Here is a 20,160-nt window from a genome sequence, read left to right on the forward strand (position 1 = left end):
AGTTGGAAATGAGAGCCTAGTGTTTATCCTTCTGGTCAGGCCTCTCGGGCTACAGTGACAGACATAGGGGAGGACGAGCAAGTATAACCTCAAATATTTAGAGTCTAATAAAAACTAATAGGAACATGCAAAGGCAGTTCTCCCATCTCTTATGAGCTGGGGGATGGATGTGTGTAAGCCATAGGGCAGAGAACACAATGAATCTCCTGCCTTTGTCCATTTAAGGAGACGGGAGATGTCTGCTGGTGCACGTGTGTCTCTTGTTACATGTTATTAAGCTCAGAGACTACCATCTTCTATCCCGCTGAAACAAAAAGCCATCTCGCACTATTGACACAGGATTGTCAGAACAGCTACGCTTGTTCTCCATAAGGAAGTGATGTTAAAAAGTGACAAGTTCTGCCTACAGTGCTAGTTAATCTGCGATCCGGCATGGTTGACCTTAGGATGCTGACAGGTATCTGCAGCTGTGTCCAAACACATTCACCAGGCCCGCACCGAAAACAAATTTAAAAAGGATCAGATAAAACCCATAGTCGTGCTTATTGCTCTATACTGGTACTGCATTTTAAAGCAAAGCTGCATTTAGTATCAACTCACTCTGAAACTTTTGAAAAATAGGCTTTTTTTCCCCCCACAGAAGTTGATGAGATACTGTTTCTTGTTTATCATGAGTTAAGATATTCCTGTGACCATCTCTAATATTGACTAATATCCCCAAAGCCACCATGCAATTAGTGTGAACAGGAGCCATGAATATCAAATATGTTTGTTTCCCTTGCCAAGCAGGCACTTGAGATAACAATGTATTCATTACTTCTGTACCGTGAAGGAATATGTTGATGTGTTTAAAAAAAAAAGTATTTTACTTCATTAACAAGTGTTATTCCTTTATTAAAACTATGAGGAACTTTTAAATGTTGATGAGACAGTCTCATTTCTTATCTGATGATCACAAACGACCTGGAACAGCAAAAGAGACCAGCAGCGGAAAACAACGCTATAGTTTATAGTTATTGTTAATTCATTTCCACAGGTCTGATTTTTTCCAAGAAAAATTTGCAGCAGGCAGACCGTAACAACCTGTATTTCCTGAATGCTACTATACAGGTTTTATCTGCTTCACCATCGTCATATTACCATTATTAATCTTACAAAGTCACATACGTATATGCAAGCACTCATTAGACATTACTTCCAAATTAAGTGCTGTTCAAAATGCTTTAGTAAGCCTATGTAAGTAATGACATAGGCCTATCTCATTACTCGAGATAACTAGATACAGTAAACGAACATGCCACCTCATTAGTGGGATTCAGTTTAGAATTCATCACCAGGCTATGTGCTCTTAGAGGAGATTAAAGGAGAGACTGCATAGCTAGCCCTATAATCATGCAGTGAGTGACTGCATGTCAATGTCTGTTACTTTATGAATCATATCTTCCCACAGTATTGTGATAATCAACAGTTAAAGTTACTATAAGTTCAAATCTAAAGGACACAGTGTGTTCACCTGGGTTAGTACATTTAGCTGGTGAACTTGTATGTGTTCTAACCTTGTGACCACCAATAGCCTACGTGAACACGCGCGCGCACACGCACCTGCCTCTGTCACGCCTCCTGCAAGACGTGGTTTATTCACCAACTCGCGTCATCGTCGGATTTCTCACTGGAGTCCAAAGAGAAACAGGCGCAACTTTTTTCCATCTCTTTCTTAGAAGCGCTCAGCTGGAGAGCGGAGCGCTCTGGCAGCATTCTCAATCAATGTGCACTTCGGCTGGGAATCACACCAACGGCAGAGCGATCAATAAAACAGTTTTTTCTTTGTGTAGCTGAGAAAAGTCGCGGAACCTTCTGCAACGTTCGCTGGTAAGTGCCTTTAACATTCAAGATTTGTTTTCCTTTCCTTAGTCAGGAGATGTGTGTGCCCTATGTCTGAATGTATATTTCTTACATCAAGGGAGATAAATCCTCTCTGTCATCTTAAAGTTTATCTTTGAGTATGTGCATGAAAAAAACACACTGTTTTTTTTTTTACTGTTTTATCTAATTTTGTGACCCCCCAAGGCTGTGATGGTATATGATCTTATTGCGCCAATTGAGAGAACCCCTGCAGTTTAATAGAGACCGTTTGGTTTAATGAACTACCTCGGGGGCTGAATTCAAAATACAGATTTGTTCTAGTTCTGCACATACTGTATTATACATTATCTTACATGTTACATTAAATAGCGACCATTAGTGATTTCCTGGAGCTACAACTTCACTCCCATTTTTACATCATTGGACATTACATTAGACTGGATAATAAAACCAATTTAGTTGAGATCATGGTTAGAATCATAATATTTTTTCTCTCTGATTCTCTCACATTAAAGGAGTGCGTCACTGTGTTTGCCAAGCAGCTGTATTGTGCCAATGTATCCAATTAAATCTGGTACAGCCTATAATCTGGTTAAATGTTATTGTTTTTGGTAACATGTTTTTATAATATGCAATTAGCTTCACACCATCTGCAGGCAGGGGGGGTTAGGATGGTAAGTCACCACTTTCGGAGCAAATTAAGTATCCTGTCATCATGCTGTGCCTGGTCTATGACGTTGGCTTTGCTGCAAAGTGCTGATGTCCTAATAAATTACAAAAAGGCCTTGCTAGATATGACCTCGCCTCACAAACATTTTTCATCAGAAAATATCGCATGAAAAAAATTTCACATGCCTAACACTGAGACGGGTCACTTTGTGTTCCAGGTGAAGATGTGCTGCTGTTTCCAAAGGCGAGTCAGCCTGTTGTTCCTCTTCACACACACAACCTAAAACATTCTAAAGTCGTTTCAGGAAAATAATTGTCACAATAAGACATGGGGGACTCCAACATCAGCCACATGGTAGCAGCTCACACAGAGATGAAGGAGAGTGACCCAGCAGGCAAGGATAATTACATGGACAACTATGATATGGACTATGGCGTCCCTCCCAACGAGATTCCAGACACCACACAGGGCCAGGCCTTCTTTGTGGCAACCATTGTTATCGGCGTGGTGCTTGTCTGCATCATTCTTGTCTGCGGCTTGGGGAACTTCATATTCATTGCCACGCTGACTCGCTACAAAAAGCTCCGCAACCTCACCAACCTGCTCATCGCTAACCTGGCCATCTCAGACTTTATTGTGGCAGTGGTGTGCTGCCCGTTCCTGGTGGACTACTATGTGGTGAAGCAACTTTCCTGGGATCACGGACTGGTGCTGTGTGCCTCCATCAACTATCTCCGGACTGTGTCGCTCTACGTGTCCACAAACGCATTGCTTGCCATCGCTGTCGACAGGTGAGTCTGTTGTTTCTTCATTATTTCTGTGGGTCAGTGAGCTTGTCCCTGTGAACACAATTGTGTTCAGTTCAATAAGCCCACTGCTTTTTTTCGTCTTGTATCTTCAGAGGTTTGAATCGATAAAGCTCAAATGTTTTTATATCTCGGTATACATTGCCCTTTAAGGGTTAGAGTTAGGGTTAGGGTTAGTGTGCAGCTCTAATGTAACATGCCACAGCATACATTACATTTATTTCCTATATCCCCAATTCATTAATGATTTAACATGATCTCAGGTCGACCTTGTTAACAATAACATTCCTGTCAGACGTTGAGAGATACTTAAGGCCAGGACACACCGGCCCGATAATCGCCGTCGTAGAGTCGGGAGGGGGCGGGGACACGAATCTGTTTGGTGTGTGCCGTGAAATCGGTCGTCGTAGATGTCGTCGGGCTTCTTTTGAGCCGATTGAACATGTTCAATCTGCGGCGGGCAGTCTTTCAGTTGGAGCAATTTGATTTGTGGAGGGCTAGCGAATCAGTGAAGCCCGGAAGTGAGGCGGGTAGCACAAACAGCTAACAACAGTTAGCCATCGTTTTAATGTGTTTGTTTGTTTCGTTCAGCGAGTACTCAGATGCATCGACCCTTGTTGACTGCTCGACAGCATGCTCGCCACTCTCTGCTAAAAATGGTGCTCTTTATGGTCCATAAATATAAATACGTATTTCTATCTATGTTTATGGTCTAGAAAGCCGTCCCATCATTTCCGGCTTCCGTATTTTTTTGGGCCACAATACAGATTAGCGCCGCCTGCTGTTATGGAGACATTACGTCCTGCGCAAGCGCAGAGCGTACGGAAAGTCAGCAGTCGGTTTGGTGTGTTCTTTGCACTTTTTCGGCCGCGACGGGAAGACTGGAGCTCCCTGAATCGGCAGTCTCCATTTTCAGGTAGCCGGAGTGGTGTGTCCTGGCCTTTAGACTGATGCTTTTTTTCAGACACAGGAATCAGAGTTTTAGATTAAAGCATGCAACAGATGCTCTTGCTCAGCTGTCACAGCTGTCTGTATTCTGTGAAATACATCTTTTAAACATGTCATCTTTATTCCTTACCAATTAGCTGAAATAAATCACCAACTACTTGAATTAAGCAGAACTACATGTCAAATGTTTCAAAAAGATATATTACTACAAGTTTAATGACAGTGGTTCTTCGCACCCACAGAGCTACTTGTCATATTCACATTGAAGTGGAGATGATCACTTTAATCAAGGATGCAATCCTCCACATGGGATGAACTGGCACTGTGGGATTTGGAAGCACATATTTGTCTTGATGTATAACTTATCAAATTTAAAAAGATGTGTGCTTGTGCGAACCATCACTATGCTTTGATTCATGTTTAATTGTTCATTCATAGGCCTAACAAGCTCAACAGAAAACATTTCTATTGCTACTCCGTTCAGCGTGCAACAGGTTGATATCCTCTCATGATGAGCCCTGCACTATACCTGTGCCATGTTTATACCAATCCTCCTCTAGCACAAATATAATTGGTTGAAATTAAAAATACTTCTCACGTCAAACCCAATGGGTGTAAAAAGGTCATCATTGTTGTTTGCATACCGAAACATCCATCAGTACTACATAGGACTGGGGTTCGGTCAAGTCTTGAATTTAATGAGAACAAACAATTGGTGTTGTTAAGATAAGGGGATGGGAAACAGAATGCATTAATGGGCTTATTAGCGAATGTCAATCCTGAATGTAGCCGCCAAAGGCTAACATCATAGCTAGAAGTGCATTGTGCATTGAAATGAAATTCTTATTTAATCAATGAGCATCAAAAGGACTGTTTCACCAGAAGACATGTTTACATGTAACAGTAGGGAAAAAAGAAGAGTAAAAACCCAGTTTGAGGGTACTGGTATTGTGCATGCTGTCTCACTGTCACAAATCGATTTGGACACTGAATAGAGCCATCGTAAATGGTATGCGCAACACCTGTGATTTTCTACTGTGACAAGGCAAAATGCCTGCTGTGGCAAAATTGGCCTATAATGGGAGTGAAAAATATTGAAAAAACATGAATGTTTTGGGAGAGGCAAAAATCATTAGTAGTATGTGGATAATGTTACATATATATTGTAATTTAGTCTAAAGTAGCACCCTCGAAAAGATTGATTGAACCGACTGTTCCATTGCCTGCAATAGTGTTGGGCCGATAGGTGTTGGAATTGTCCATCGGCAATTGATAGCAATCTGCAATCTTTTTTTTTTTTGCAGATGGGATTGGTAGGTTTTTGCGGATAGTGTTTGAGTGACTGAGTGTGAAGTGGAGAGAGAAATAGAGAAAGAGTTAGTTTACATTATTTTCTATAGTATTTCATATATTATATATAAATCTGTACGATATGTTATATTGTTATACACATATTGTTCTGACTGGTCACTGTTCTCTTTACGTATTTTACGTTATTATGTATCCACATTGAAGAGGTTTGGCCCACTGATAATGAAATAGCCATACAGTCACAAACATGAACTATGTATTTCAATGGATGATGGAGCCCTGTGTCAAACTTAAATCTTCAACGAGTGAATGGAAACCCGTTGCCAAATCGGTTGAGTTCCCACAGCACTCATAATAAAAAGGGCGGTTTGATTTCATTGTATTATGGATTTACTGCCGGCCTCCTCAATGCAACAATATGTTTGTGTTCCTCCAGGTATATGGCTATCGTCCATCCTCTGAGGCCTCGTATGAAGTACCAAACGGCCTACTGCCTGATAACAGGAGTCTGGATCATTCCCATTCTCATTTCCATTCCCTCTGCCTACTTTGCCTCTGAGACCATGTATCCGCATGGCGACAGCACCTCAAACACTCACAAAGTCTTCTGTGCCCAGATCTGGCCTGTGGACCAGCAGGCCTACTACCAGTCCTACTTCCTCTTTATCTTTTTTCTGGAGTTTGTCGGGCCTGTGATCGTCATGTCGATGTGTTACGCCCAAATTTCCAGGGAACTCTGGTTCAAGAGCGTCCCGGGTTTCCAGACGGAGCAGATAAGGAAGAGGTTGCGTTGTCGCCGCAAGACAGTGATGGTCCTGATAGGGATCCTGTCCGCGTACATCCTGTGCTGGGCACCGTACTACGCTTTCACCATCCTGCGAGATTTCTATCCAACACTCATCTCCCGACAGAGGAACTCATTGGTGGCCTTCTACATCATTGAGTGCATTGCAATGAGCAACAGCATTATCAACACCCTCTGTTTTGTCAGCGTCAAGAACAACACCGTGAAGTACCTGAAGAAGATTGTCCTGCTGCGCTGGAGGACGACATATGCCCCCAATAAGACTGTGGATGAGATGGATATTAGGACATCATCCATCCAGCCTGTAACAGAGGAGATCGAATGCATTCAGCTGAGGTGAAGTAAAGTAAATATGTAATGAAAATACTTTTGTACCTAGAAAATGACCAAGGTAATGTTGAGCTATCCTGCACCTTTGTGCGTATCCTAACCCTTGGTAATATAACCAGCAAAAAGCTGATATACATAACTACCTGCTGTGATTGATGTGTGTTTATAATAGCAGTCCCTCCCCTATACACTCCTGCTGATTCTGTGATCTTGTGTGGCACTTGTTGCCGTGGTGATAAACAACTTTGAATATCTCTCGTTAATGTATATATATATATATATATATATATATATATATATATATATATATATATATATATATATATATATATATATATATGTATATATATATATATATATATATATATATATATATATAGGCCTACTGTATAGGGGAGAACGGGGTAATCTGAGCCACTTTTTACATTTGCTCCCCTGTAAGCGAGCTAAAATGATTTATCACTCAAATTTACACATTTCCCATTAATTCAGGATGTTTCCTAGAAATGGGCATTAGCACAATTTTGTCAAGACAAAGGGCAGTGAAAATATGATTGTTTTAAAAAAAGTTGGGGTAAACTGATCCACTTACTTTTTCCACTCTAAAACTGATCCACTTACTTTTTCCACTCTAAAACTACCATAAAAACACATATTATAACAGTAAGAATCCTGAAAGCTAGCCACACATTCCAGAACTAATGTCGGACTAGTAAAAGAATGAAGGGGTTTGGTCAATTAAGCAAAGCAAATTTTCTAAACACTTGAAAGTAACTCTGAACAAAATCAAATACAACATATTATAATTCAAAAGGTTTTAATAAGATTCAAATGAAAGATAGAACCAGTTAGATTAGAACACAGTCTGGGGGTCAGAACACAGGACCCTTAGAGCCAGCTAGTGTCTGGGGGTCAAAGCATAGGAAAATCAGAACCAGCGAGAATAGCCTGGGACTCAGAACACAGGAGAAGACCCAACTGGATTATAACATCAGCCTGTCATACTCTACAACTAGGCCTACTCTACATTCCAGCCCTGAAGGTTACAGGGAAAGATGAGAAGGTGCTCTTTCCGTGTGGTTGCCCCAGGTCGTCTTCCTGGTGTATTTCCTTGGCATGATGGCTTTTCTACAATATGTATGACATTAAAATAAAACTTTTGTCATGTAATATTTCATTAAAATATGTTTAAGACTAAACTTAACTTGTGCCTCATGGTGGGGGAAAGTGAGACAGTGGCTCACTTTCCCCCACAGCATTTGGCTCACTTTCCCTCACCACCACAATTTGAGAAAAAAACTACCTCTCTTAGCATTTCAGGCTAATCTTCAGTTATCAGCATCACATGGTTTCATATGTTGGTAGTTCATCAAGATGTATGATAGAAGTTTTTCTACGTGAATACATTTGCTTTGGCACAACAGTTGATTAAGTTGACAGCAAGAAAATTTACTTTTACATGCAAAATACCTATTTTGGTGAAAAAAAACATGCTTACCACAGCACCATGAGGTCCTCTCTTTCAGGGCCATGGGGAAATGAGAGGAGCTTGAAAACATATATCTCACATGACCACAAATGTTTTCCGTTGCCTAGATACAGGAGGTGGCTCACATTACCCGATGCCTCAGATTCCTCCGTTCTCCCCTATATATATTTAAAGTCCATTTCATGGAAAACTTTCTTCTACAAACTGCTGCTCGTAACTGGCAGACGGTCCATCCAATCGTCAAAATGATCACACTGTGAGAGGCAGGAGATCCTGGTTAAGTAGTAGTGTGATGAACAAAGTGTCTTTAGTGTTAAAATTGTGGAAATAGAGCAGTTTATAAAAGTGGTATCATTTGGGTTTCTCCAGAAATGTATAGTCTCTTGAATATGGGAGCCTACGCAGCAGTTGCTTGAACTTTACATCACTTGGAAACTCACATATCCAAAGGTGTAGGTCTATTTGCTTCTGTAGTCACATGTGTGCCACCAGCACACAATTTCCTACGTTGTATGTACACATTATGTATGTAGGGTGAAATTTGTACGAGTGACAGCGAGTTTAAATCTTTTTTCTCCTTTCTTTTTCAGCTGCCCTTCACTTTAGTGATGATATCACCCAGTCTACCAAATAGGGTTTTTGAACATTCCATTTCAGTTCCCCATTTATTTTACTATTGAACATTTTTGTTGTCTTTTGCATATTTTTTGGAAAACGGCTCGGCGAAACTCACATCACACTATTCCCCGCTGAGCCACATGTTTGATGTATTTTTTATTTTTTTGCGATGAACGCTGTGGGACTAGCAACCTGAATTAATCAGGCAGAAGAAGGAGGAGTTGAAGGTATGCTGAATAACATTGTGCTGCATTCTTGCAGGCACACTGACACACTGACTTTTCAAAACTACATAATAATGATGATTTTGCATGGAACATTTCCATCCTGTTTGAATCACATTTTGGACACATTTAAAGCATCATCACAAAAAAGGTCACAACCCAGCAGTAGTGAGTAATAGCTCAAACTACATGAGTCTGCAGTAAAAACAGTACTTCTATTTGAGGTATTATGAGAATGTAAGTGTTGTTGGTACTGTGACTGTGCACCGTTTTATTGTTGTGAAATGTGGTAGCATGTGTATAAAATGTATTACATGGAAGACTTGTAAAAAGCTGCTATAGATCTTATTGATCCATGATGTTGATTACCTGCACTAAAAGGTTCATCTTTACTTTGCCTGTAACAATTTTGTTTGTATTGTTTTTCAGTGAGGCTAAATAACTCTTCATACAAATACATTGCTACTGTATTTAAATTATTATTTTTTACCTGCCAGACATTGTTCAGATTTTTCAATGGAGTTGTAATTTTGAATTGTATTGTTTTGAAAATACTGTAAGCCAGTGAATATATATCCCCACGTCTTTTGAATGTCTTGAAATTAAATTGTGTGGATTATTTGTTAATTAAAACAATGCATGCTTTATTTTGTAGATAAATGCATTTTATGTGTGCTTATTGTAATTGCCAATAAAGCATTCATGCAGACTCATTATGAGTTGTAAACCCTCAAATGCATACAATGTTCACAGCATTTAGCATTGTGACCATCCTTGTAAACCTTGTCACGTATAGACGCGCACACAGAAATAGTGAAAGGTTTCAGACAAAGCCCCTTAATTGGCAATTTTCAAACATCCTGTGGTTTCTTAAACATGTGTTTTCACTCCCTGTTGCAACTAATCAAGTGAATCAGGAGCGATGGGATTTATCAGTTGTCATCTTGGCAATTCAAAGGGAACACAAAAACTGTTCCTGCACTTCTTTTGTGCGAAAAGAAGAAAAAGAAAGATGATGCACTTAAAATGTCTAGGTCCTCAAGTAATTATATCTTCCTGTGGATACATTGATTGAAGTGGATAATGAGAAATGTAGAAAAGTTTCCAGCAGAGCCACATAATAGACGGAAAAGGTTAAACTTTTTGAACAATCAACAGAAGGTTTTTCTTCATTCACCTACAATGAACTGTCTTTTCATTTGAAATGCTGAATCCATATTTTAACATGTTTAACATGTTTGAACAACTTGGCAAACTCGTGAATTTTACATATCCATGTGCTGCTGAATTAAAGTAGCAAATATATGCCCACCGCTTTGGGAATATGTTATGAGTCAGTAACAAAAATGCATTGAACATCCCAAATAGTTTATATGTAAATGTGTTAAAGTATCTCAGGATGGATCTTTAATCATTCTGAGTGACATGGTCATGCCTTAGTTTCTGATAATACATTTTATGTAAAGATCCATGGCCATTCAGGGGCAGGATATTCAGCACTGACCTGGTAACACCTATCCATATTGGCTCAGGTTGGTGGATTTAATGGGCCTGCTATTCAGCCAGAGGTAAAGCCAAGCAACTGACAAAAAACCCTGCATTATGTTCAATGAAAACAATATGTTGTCATTTATGTGCATGCCAACTATATATAAGATTAGTAAAAGCATATGTTATATTAGAAAATAACCACAAAACTATAGACTTAAAGTGGACCTATGATGCTTTTTCAACTTTTATGACCTAAAAACGTTGTTATAATGATGTATAGTCATGTTTAACCATACTTAAGTGTCAAGTAATGACTTACATGCATTTAGACGTATTCCCTGCTGACCGTCTGGGGTGGCTGTGCAGAGCACTAAACACTAGGGCAGCCGGTCGAGAAATCACGTGTTCAAATCGGTTCAGAATTTCCTGATATTCTTGTCGTCACAAAATGCGGATGTTTCCATGTATGGTAATGCTGCAACCTGCTCACATGCCCCCACCTTCCTGCTCATATCTGCCCGCGTGCTGCTGAAAAAGGTAACCAATCACAACGGAGTGGGGTTTGCAGGAGGGGGGAGGGGGCGGAGAAGCAAAGAGTCAAGTGTGGACAGAGACTGCTGAGCGCGCCAGATGAGAGGAAGAGTTTCCCGAAAATCTACATGTTTTTTTGTGCTGTGATTCGTGTCAGGTTGCTCCATAGGAGTCAAAAATGAGACATTAAGACCAGAAAAGTAGTATAATAGGAGATCTTTAAGGTTTGATTGGGGTCGGGCAAATAAGGAAATAATCGTTCCCATCACACGTCATACAAATATACATTTAGAATTGTTGTACTTTTTTCTCTTGAACTCTCACATTTACCTGAATGAAGAATTTGGAAATAATAAATACACAGTTGTCTACCATATTAGTATGCACACTTTGATGCTCGGTGGAGATGCAGTGAACAATTGAATTTTGGAAGGCTGCATTGGTGAGGATCAGGTCATATATTCAATCATCTAACAATGGTAGTGGACATATAGTGCAGAGGCTGAATCTGTTCATTTGCAGTGGAACACCTAATGTTGTGGAGTATTGTAACCGTACTAAACTTTCTCCGTAAAGCTTTTAAGCAGTGCCACATGCAGGTGACTGGTCAAATAAGAGGCCATTATTAGATTCCTGTTATGAAAAGGCACAGCGACCCACTCACTGTTTATAACAGCTTAAGGTGTACCCACAGCAGTGGTTTAAAAAGGCCATTCACACTGTAATTTACATGTACAGTTTAACAAGCTGCCAACAATTTAGTCTAGCTGTATTAAAGTAGGACAGTATTAATAAGATGTTGTCTGTGGCACACATTTACTTTAAATTGCATACGCTGACCTTTTATCCTCGCTCTGCAGTGTGCTTCACTCTTAATATTTTGCCACGTGTTAAGTCATGCTTCCCATAGCCATTAGGTCCTCGTTTAGCATGTTTACAGCTTGTAAAAAGTGTCGCCTCTCATGCAAATTTTCTTACAGGCTGTTGTTAGATGCTTGGACATGTTTATTTTGCATTTATAACGGTCCTTGCTTATTGTCCCCATTAGTCTATGTACTCTCTGGCCCCTGTCTACCATCAGGTAATTTAAATAAAGAACAATTATATACACATGCAGTATGTCATGCACAGTTTAGCCTCTGATTATCTGGCTCCAATGAGCTCATTCTCAGTGAGAAACACACATCTTTTCCCTTTAACAATGTAGACTGCAGTCAATCGGGTCATATTGATATAGAGGTATCTTAATGGGGGGCGGGACCTGATAAGCCTTTGGCTCCCGTCTCCCTTCGGACAACACAAAGTATAATGTATGAATATTTGCAAGAGAAAAGTGTGTATTGTGTGGAATTGTCCGAAAGAATAATAAAAAAAATAAAAATAAAATAAAATAAAAATAAATAAATTAAATTATACTAAATGTGTACAGAATAGAACATACACGGCCATTTCATTTTAAACGCCACCAGTTTGGCGCAATTTCTTTAAATAAAAAAAAACTTTACACATGCTATTAATGTCATAGCTCAAAGCAGTTCCGCTTTTTGCTTTGACCTGAGACTGAAATACATTGACATATTATTGATGACATGGTCAAGAAAGGTTCATGTATTTGAAAATGTTCAGATGTCCTAACTGTAATCTAAAGTCTCATCTATTGACATACTATAGTCTAGTGCTAGTTTGTACGTTGACATGTAGTTATGTAACTTCACATTTAGGAGAAACAGATTTTAAAATGGGTACATCCAAGTCAATTATAGTCGGATAACCAATCAACAGCCTTTTATAAATCTGGAAATATATTGAGAAAAAAATATTAAACCTTAGAAATGTGTCCATGTGTTCGTTATTCTGACAGAAAATGCTTTTTGTGGGTAGGTTATTTTCCACTCAGTAACCTCCTTTATTTCACGAAGAAGACACAGAAGCAATACCCCCGCTTTATATCAACAGGTGGGTTGGTCTTGACAGAATGTTCAGTAGCAGATTTAATGACTATTAGACGTCAAACCAGGGCATTTAAGGCCATCTCTCTTGGGGTGGCGGTTTAATGCGATGTGTGTGTGCTTCCTCACTCGAACATGGCCTACAGCTTTGCAGGCGAGGGCCATCCTGTGACAGCAAATCGTTGGCTGCTCGTGAATAATGATTCTGATTTCAGGCTCAACGTTGTGCTTAGACCAGAGAGCAATTTGATCAACATTGTTCCTTTAACAGCCTAAATGAACAACCGCCCATTTGTCCACTGGCCTTTGTTATACAGTGTCGCAGCAGGTGTGTCTGAGCAGCCGTGTGTGAACTGGAAGACTGTGGTGTGTTATTACGTTATAAAACAATCCTCCTATTCATTGTTTATAAAATTGATTGTAAGTAACCTCAATGTATGCCTCAATCTAATATGGCCTTGAAGTATGCTGTAAGGCCATACTATATAATAAACATATTGGATTTTGTCTAGATGGCCCCCGATTTAGCTTTAACTCATTGATTATTATCTGATATGACACACAATGCTGAGCTATACGGTCACATAGGGGAACAGCAAGTCCTGCTAATCATGGTCGTGTTGACGTTTCTGCAGCATAACATCCATCCAAGTGTCACATCTTACAATTTATTATTTTTGACTTTATCGCCACCAGGCATAGAGACAAACAGTAAGCCATCCATCCCCCCAGTGTCAATAGTTGTTAGTGGCTGAACCCTGCCATGATGGGGCTGCGTTGTGTTGACAGCCCATCAAGGATCAGATTTTAGCCACTGGAACATCGGAGAGTAGGAGAGAAAGTAAACAGTCACATAACAAATCCCTCCCAAGTCCTTACATCAATAACAATCTCACTGGATGAAATACCAGCCCGCTTGAGACCTTTGTCATTCACTGTTTGTTTTCTGATCATCAGACCATATTTGGAACCATTCTTATCTACATATGTGTGTACGTGTATTACCCATCTACATTTTATTCTGAAATATATAATTATCTAACTGCTGTATTGCTCTTGTGTCTCTTAGCCAAACCTTGTTTATGTAAGCTTTATTGCACCAGTAATTATTTGTGACCTGGACAATGGCAGTACAAATCCAATGAGCCTCCCTGTGGTCATGGAGAGGCCCTTCAGAATGATAGAAAATGAAGTGTTCTGGTTAGCTGGCTTCGGAAATAGCTTTCTCCCAAGGGATAAGAGGCACAATCACTACAATAAGGAGGAAAAGCGCAAACCTGGTGGTTGTGTCACCTCTCTGTGCTTTGGTAAGAAGGACGAGTGGTTAACATGTCCACCTCAATCAAATGAAATCTAAACACTTGGATACAGTATGATGCATTTATGATTAGTGTTATCTTACTTTACTCACTTATAACTAACAACAGTAGTAAGCAACATACTCACATTTTTGGTGGTATATATAAATCTGACTTGGGCATGTAGACATACAGCAGCCATAATGATCAGATAAACAAATAATTTAAAGGTCCCTACTTTAGGTAACGTAAAATGGTTTGCAGACACACTGTTGCAGTCAGTCGACTTAATGCATTTGTTTAAAGTTTATACTGAGGGTCCCTTGCCACTATTTATGCCATTAAAAGCCTTGTTTGGTAGATAATCTGCCTTAATCCACCCCCCCTGTGTCACCGTATGAATGATGAAGCATGACATTTACTTCTTCACAGGTAGTGCTATAATCTCTTCCTCAAAGATTGTGCACTGATGTGAGACACTTATTTCTTATAGAGGCTTGACTATTTGGTTGATGAGGATTCTGAGATGAAATGAGGTGATTTTAATCCTGTCAGAATTATATTTATTTATTTTGCTGGTTGGAAAGTTGATATTCCAAACTGAAGTACCTCCCAGCATGACATTAAAAATGACAAACTGTATGAACTATTTCGCTCCTGGCCATCCATCCTCCCTCTTTTTTAGTTGTTCAATGGAACAAGCTCAAAGTAGATCATTTTGGAAGATGGCACTACACTGAAAAATGACTTATTTGCTCTTTGATTCAAAATCTTAACACAATCTACTATATAGATTTATTTTTCTGACAAGTAACATCTTGTAATACGAATGGCTATCCAAAACATGGGTCTGGTAGATCATACATCTCTTATGAAACACATATTTTTTTAAGGCACAGGCAAACAAAACATTTCGTATTTTAGATTTAGGACTTGAAAAAGTGAATGTCGGGTGGAGAGTTCTAGGGATGGGCAAGCCTTCTCTAACCATTTATCGGGAATTGGTTACACTTTGTTTCAAAAAGACTATTATTCCCTGCCGTGCTGTTGGAGAGAGCTGTGGGAAGGCTGATATGTTTGACAATGAATCAATTTCAGTGCAGGTGGACCAGGGAAGATAAGAAAATATTTATTCTCACGGAAATAAAACATTTATGTATAGAGTACTAGAGCACTCTTCAGAAACACTATTTATTTATGCTCTACTTCTTGCAGTTGGTCCACACACTCAGTATTCATATTTTTACATAAAAACCATTGGTTTCAGATGCATGCTGATAGATGGATTTATTCGTCCTGTTATTCTAGTTTTGATTTCATTGTGGGATTTTTATTCAAGCACCTAATCAATTATAGTCTTGCTTTAGACTTTAAATCTTAGTGTGTCACTTTAGGGGTTTCTGCCTGATTGAGTACAATCACAATCAAAATTGATAACAAGATGGCTTTGTGAAGCATGATTCCCAGGGGAAACAGCTTGGTAATTTAAAACTTGGTGGAGTGTATCCGACCCCTATAGCCACACATTTCCATTTGACTATCCACAAAACATTTGGAAGGTTATAAGGCTTTTAAAGTCCAGAAGGCACATCTAAGACTGCTGGATCAAATAACCTAATGACATATACTCTAAATCTGGATAGGCTATCAATTTTAATTAAAGTTATTGAGTTTGTGATATTGACTGAGCCTGCATCATGTCCAGACCTTTAAAGGGGGGGGGGGGGGGCAAACTGGAAGATACTCATGAGCGACTAGGAGTCTCCATCCACTCATACTACTGTTGTCTGCAACTTCCCTCCCCTTGTCTCTCTCTCTGTCTACGACAAAAAAAAAAAAAAAAAGGTCAGCCTTAATGTCAAAAGTACATAATGACCCTTCTATGCAGCTCTGTGCAGATTTAGGAGATGTTTTTATCTAAGTGCTTTGGTGTCCCGGAAGAGACTACACAAATTCTGTCTACATAAAGTACTCTGTGTGGCTCAGTCTTGCCATTTTCACTCTTATAATGTGACGTCAATGCTACTCCTGAATGTACCTGGAATCCTGATTTTACAAGTATCTCGGGACTGAACACCATTCTTTAAAAATGTATTAAGTTGGTGTTTTCATGACGGTTGTGGAGTCCGAGATGCCTGACAGGTTGTCTGACATCTCCCAAAGGTGTTTCTAGAGGTTTGAGATCTGTCTGTGAAGGCCATAGCACATGATTTACAAATTTTTTTTATACTCAGTGAGCCCTCCACATCCAACACATGACCTTTGTTCAGAAGTCCCATCATATATGTTTGTGCATCAGTGGGCTCAGTTGGATTAAGTTTTAATCAATGTGTATATATATATCACCTTTATATCTTGAATCATTTTCAAACAAACACAAGGCAGTGTCATGCATATCACAGTAAGTCATGTACTCTTCAAATAATGTATTTTAATATGCAGTCAGATTAGCTGAGATAAACCCTATGACATTTGTGAAATTTAATGAAAATGATATCTTCATACTATTTTATATGCAGTATATTATATGTATGTATGTATGTATGCAACTTTTTTGACTCTTAATATATAATAGTTCTGGCTCTAGCATTGTATGCACTTTTTATGTTTATATTGCATTTTTTACGTTTATATGTTTTTATTTTTATTTTTATTTTATTTTCATCTTTTGCTCTTTGTTTTATTGCCTGTGATGAATGTGTTTTGTTTTATATCTTCTTTATGTGTGCATGTAAAGCACTCTGAGCTGCATTGTATGTATGAAGGGCGCTATACAAATGAAGATTATTATTATTATTATTATTATTATTATTATTATTAATATATCATGAAGTTCCATGGATTTACCATTCCATGAAGATAAAAACACATCATCTTCAGTAAATATTGTTTTAGGTGGGGAGTCATTAGAACCTCCGAAGATAGGGCAAATATTTAAACATTTACAAATGCCCAGTCTGTTTAAAGGTTGATGGAAGATGGACTTTCGGTCTGAGTAGTTTTTTAAACCCAGGCAGAAGATGAACTAACATTTAACAACAGGGTACAGATGCACTCTGCAAACCCATGTCATTTGAGAGCAGACTCATGTACTCCACTTGGGGAGTTGCCAGTCTACGGTGAATTCAATTTTGTTTCACGCTGGTCCCAAAAAAATCAGTTTGGCCAAACCGTAGGGGTAACAACAACAAGCTGCTTGATGTTACTAACACCATCATCTGAGACGGATACACCAGATAGAACATGCTGTTTCCATGCCAAACGGGGCTCTATCCACGATAGGCTTTTCTGAGCATTTTTTCCCATTTCACACTGAACAATAGAAAAGTAATACAAGTCTTCCAAATGCACATAATGGCAGTTGGATTGTGGAGTACATTTTTTCTTCCAGTAAGACCTGTGGCTTAATCCACGGACTGACATGTAACTCAGCTGGTTCTCATCAGGGTAAAACTCCAATCTCACAGTATAGTTTCATCTATTATGAATGTGTCCCTTCTGACCTTTGGTATACTGTAGATTCAGCATGATGTTAGCAGTGCCAAAAGAGAGAAGAAAAAAATGCATTAACAAATTCATTATTGTGGACAGAATTTGAGAAAAGAGTGTTTCCCCGTGTCTGTGATTTATTTTGATAATCAAACATTCAGTTGTATCTTTAGTACACATAAACCGTTTTTCTCATTCATTGTATTTCAGTTGTTGAAGTGAGAGTTGGATCTTTCTGTTCTTTGTGTGGGCTACGTAACGTGGGAGGTTTTTCTCATCAGCTAGGACCAATGTTTAATACTAGTAGGTGTGTCTCGGTGGTGCTGTGCGTCACCCACACTGCCTGCTTCTTAGAAAATACTTACAATGGGAGCCGGGGTGCATTGAATTCCTCCCTGGGTCTAACAAATCAAAACTTCTTTAGAAAGTGTTGCTACAAACTAGTCAATTTACCATCCACAACAGGCTTATACCCGTGTGCTATATGAGCACAGCTTTTACAAAGCCACATGAACGTGAACAATTGTATTTTCACTCAATTTAAATGAACTGTATTGTTACATGTGTACATATTTATTATAAATTGATTGATGTCAGCATGTTATTGCAACAACATGTATTCTGACTGACAGCGATTTGTTTAATTGTCCCAGTTTCCATCCATTCAATTTCACGAATACATGCATGCATGCATGTATAAAGGTTGTTATAATAGTAATACTATGATTGTTTTTGTTGAAAGGACCTCACTTAGCCCTGAGGCTATAGGCCGATGTAGCAGATTGACCAAAGTATAACATCAAGACACTTCACCCACATTGCCTCGTGTGAATGTGTATGACTGCTGTGTGTTTGAGGTGGTGGTCGGAGGGGCCGTAGGCGCTGAATGGCAGCCACGCTTCCGTCAGTCTGCCCCAGGGCAGCTGTGGCTACTATGGTAGTTTACCACCACCAGTATGACTGTGTGTGCATGAATGGAACCTGGAACCCTGTAAAGCGTCTTTGAGTGCCTTGAAAAGCGCTATATAAATCCAATCCATTATCTTTCCAACTTTTCACCATAAAAATTGACCATTACAGATGATGTGCCTGCTCTGACTCACAGGCACTGTCTTAGGTTGATGTATAGTGCCCTCTTGTGGTAAAGAAGAAAATAACTACACAGACAGGATCATGATTTCTAAAAACAATGATTTGATCATTTGATCAAAACAGAAATGTCAAATAGATTGACTGATTTTAATTCAGGGTTTCTGTAATAATAAAACAGAAAAAATAAAACCTGTTGTTTAATATAATAGCATGTTACAGCTGGTCTGCACTGGAAAGAAAAGTGAGAGCAGAGAGAAAATAAAAGTGAATGGGTGATTTGTTTCTGTGGGTATCACCACAGAAAAATATGCCTCACTGTCATGTTTCACCTATGTCTATGGAACATTATATTATTGGTAAAAGGTAACGTTTAGTTCACATCTGCAAAAGTGTTTTGTGTTTGAGCAATTAGGTGAATTTGAAGTTGTAATAAACTGGTAATTCTTAAGTTTACTTCACTTTAGCTGTCATCACTTAAAATAGCGTCTTAACAGAAGTTTCCTTTGACACTGAAGCCAGTCATTTGTGTCCCTGATAAACTCACTGACAGATGCAGCAGGCACAAAGTGACATTGAACTGTGAAGGCCATTTCACACTGGGTCTGCTCGTATGATAACTGAGCGAGGAGGAAATCGTAAAAACCACAATTGGCAGAATCATGAAACTCAAACCAGAAACACACAGCCTCTCTTTCCTTATGAACGTTCTCTGGGGCCCTTTATATTTAAAAAGACAGTGTTTTAGTTTCTGACTTTTGGAAGGTAAAAACAGCAAGCCCTCTCATGAAACTGCCACCATACTGTCTGTCTTCTATTAACATACAGTCAGTAACATCAGCCTACTTGGCTAAATGTAAGCTTAGTATGTAACGTGCATTTCCATATGCAAGGGTTATACAATGTAAAGTATTTTTGCATACCACAATAAGTTGTTTTAGGGCTATGACCAGATCTATCACTAATAAGGTAATACGAGGTCATCTTGATTACACCAGGGCACCACTGGGGTTCAAACACAACAATGATATGTAATAGCCTGGTATTATCTTGTGGCAATGATAATGAGGGTTTAATATCTGCTATATGGTAGTAATTGTTCAAAACATTTCAATGTAAAGTGGGGCAACAATAATTACACAATTGTTATTGTAACTGCCCTGGCAGTTCAGACATATTAATATATTAACAGACATACGAACATTGGTTAAGTTGCACACAAAAACACAATAAGCAAAGTTAGGTAACA

General features: G+C 39.0%; 1 protein-coding gene across 1 annotated transcript; it reads left to right on the forward strand.

Annotated features, from left to right (window-relative positions):
* Window positions 1–2,860: 2,860 nt before the first annotated feature.
* prokr1b (prokineticin receptor 1b) lies at window positions 2,861–6,743 on the forward strand (the record flags this gene model as incomplete). The annotated part of the gene is made up of 2 exons (XM_080036461.1): window positions 2,861–3,324; window positions 6,035–6,743. The coding sequence occupies 2 exons, from the start codon at window positions 2,861–2,863 to the stop codon at window positions 6,741–6,743; spliced, it is 1,173 nt and encodes a 390-aa protein (XP_079892587.1).
* Between the last annotated feature and the right edge of the window lie 13,417 nt (window positions 6,744–20,160).

This window comes from Ammodytes marinus (assembly GCF_949987685.1).
Source record: "Ammodytes marinus genome assembly, chromosome: 11".
Taxonomy (NCBI): domain Eukaryota; kingdom Metazoa; phylum Chordata; class Actinopteri; order Uranoscopiformes; family Ammodytidae; genus Ammodytes; species Ammodytes marinus.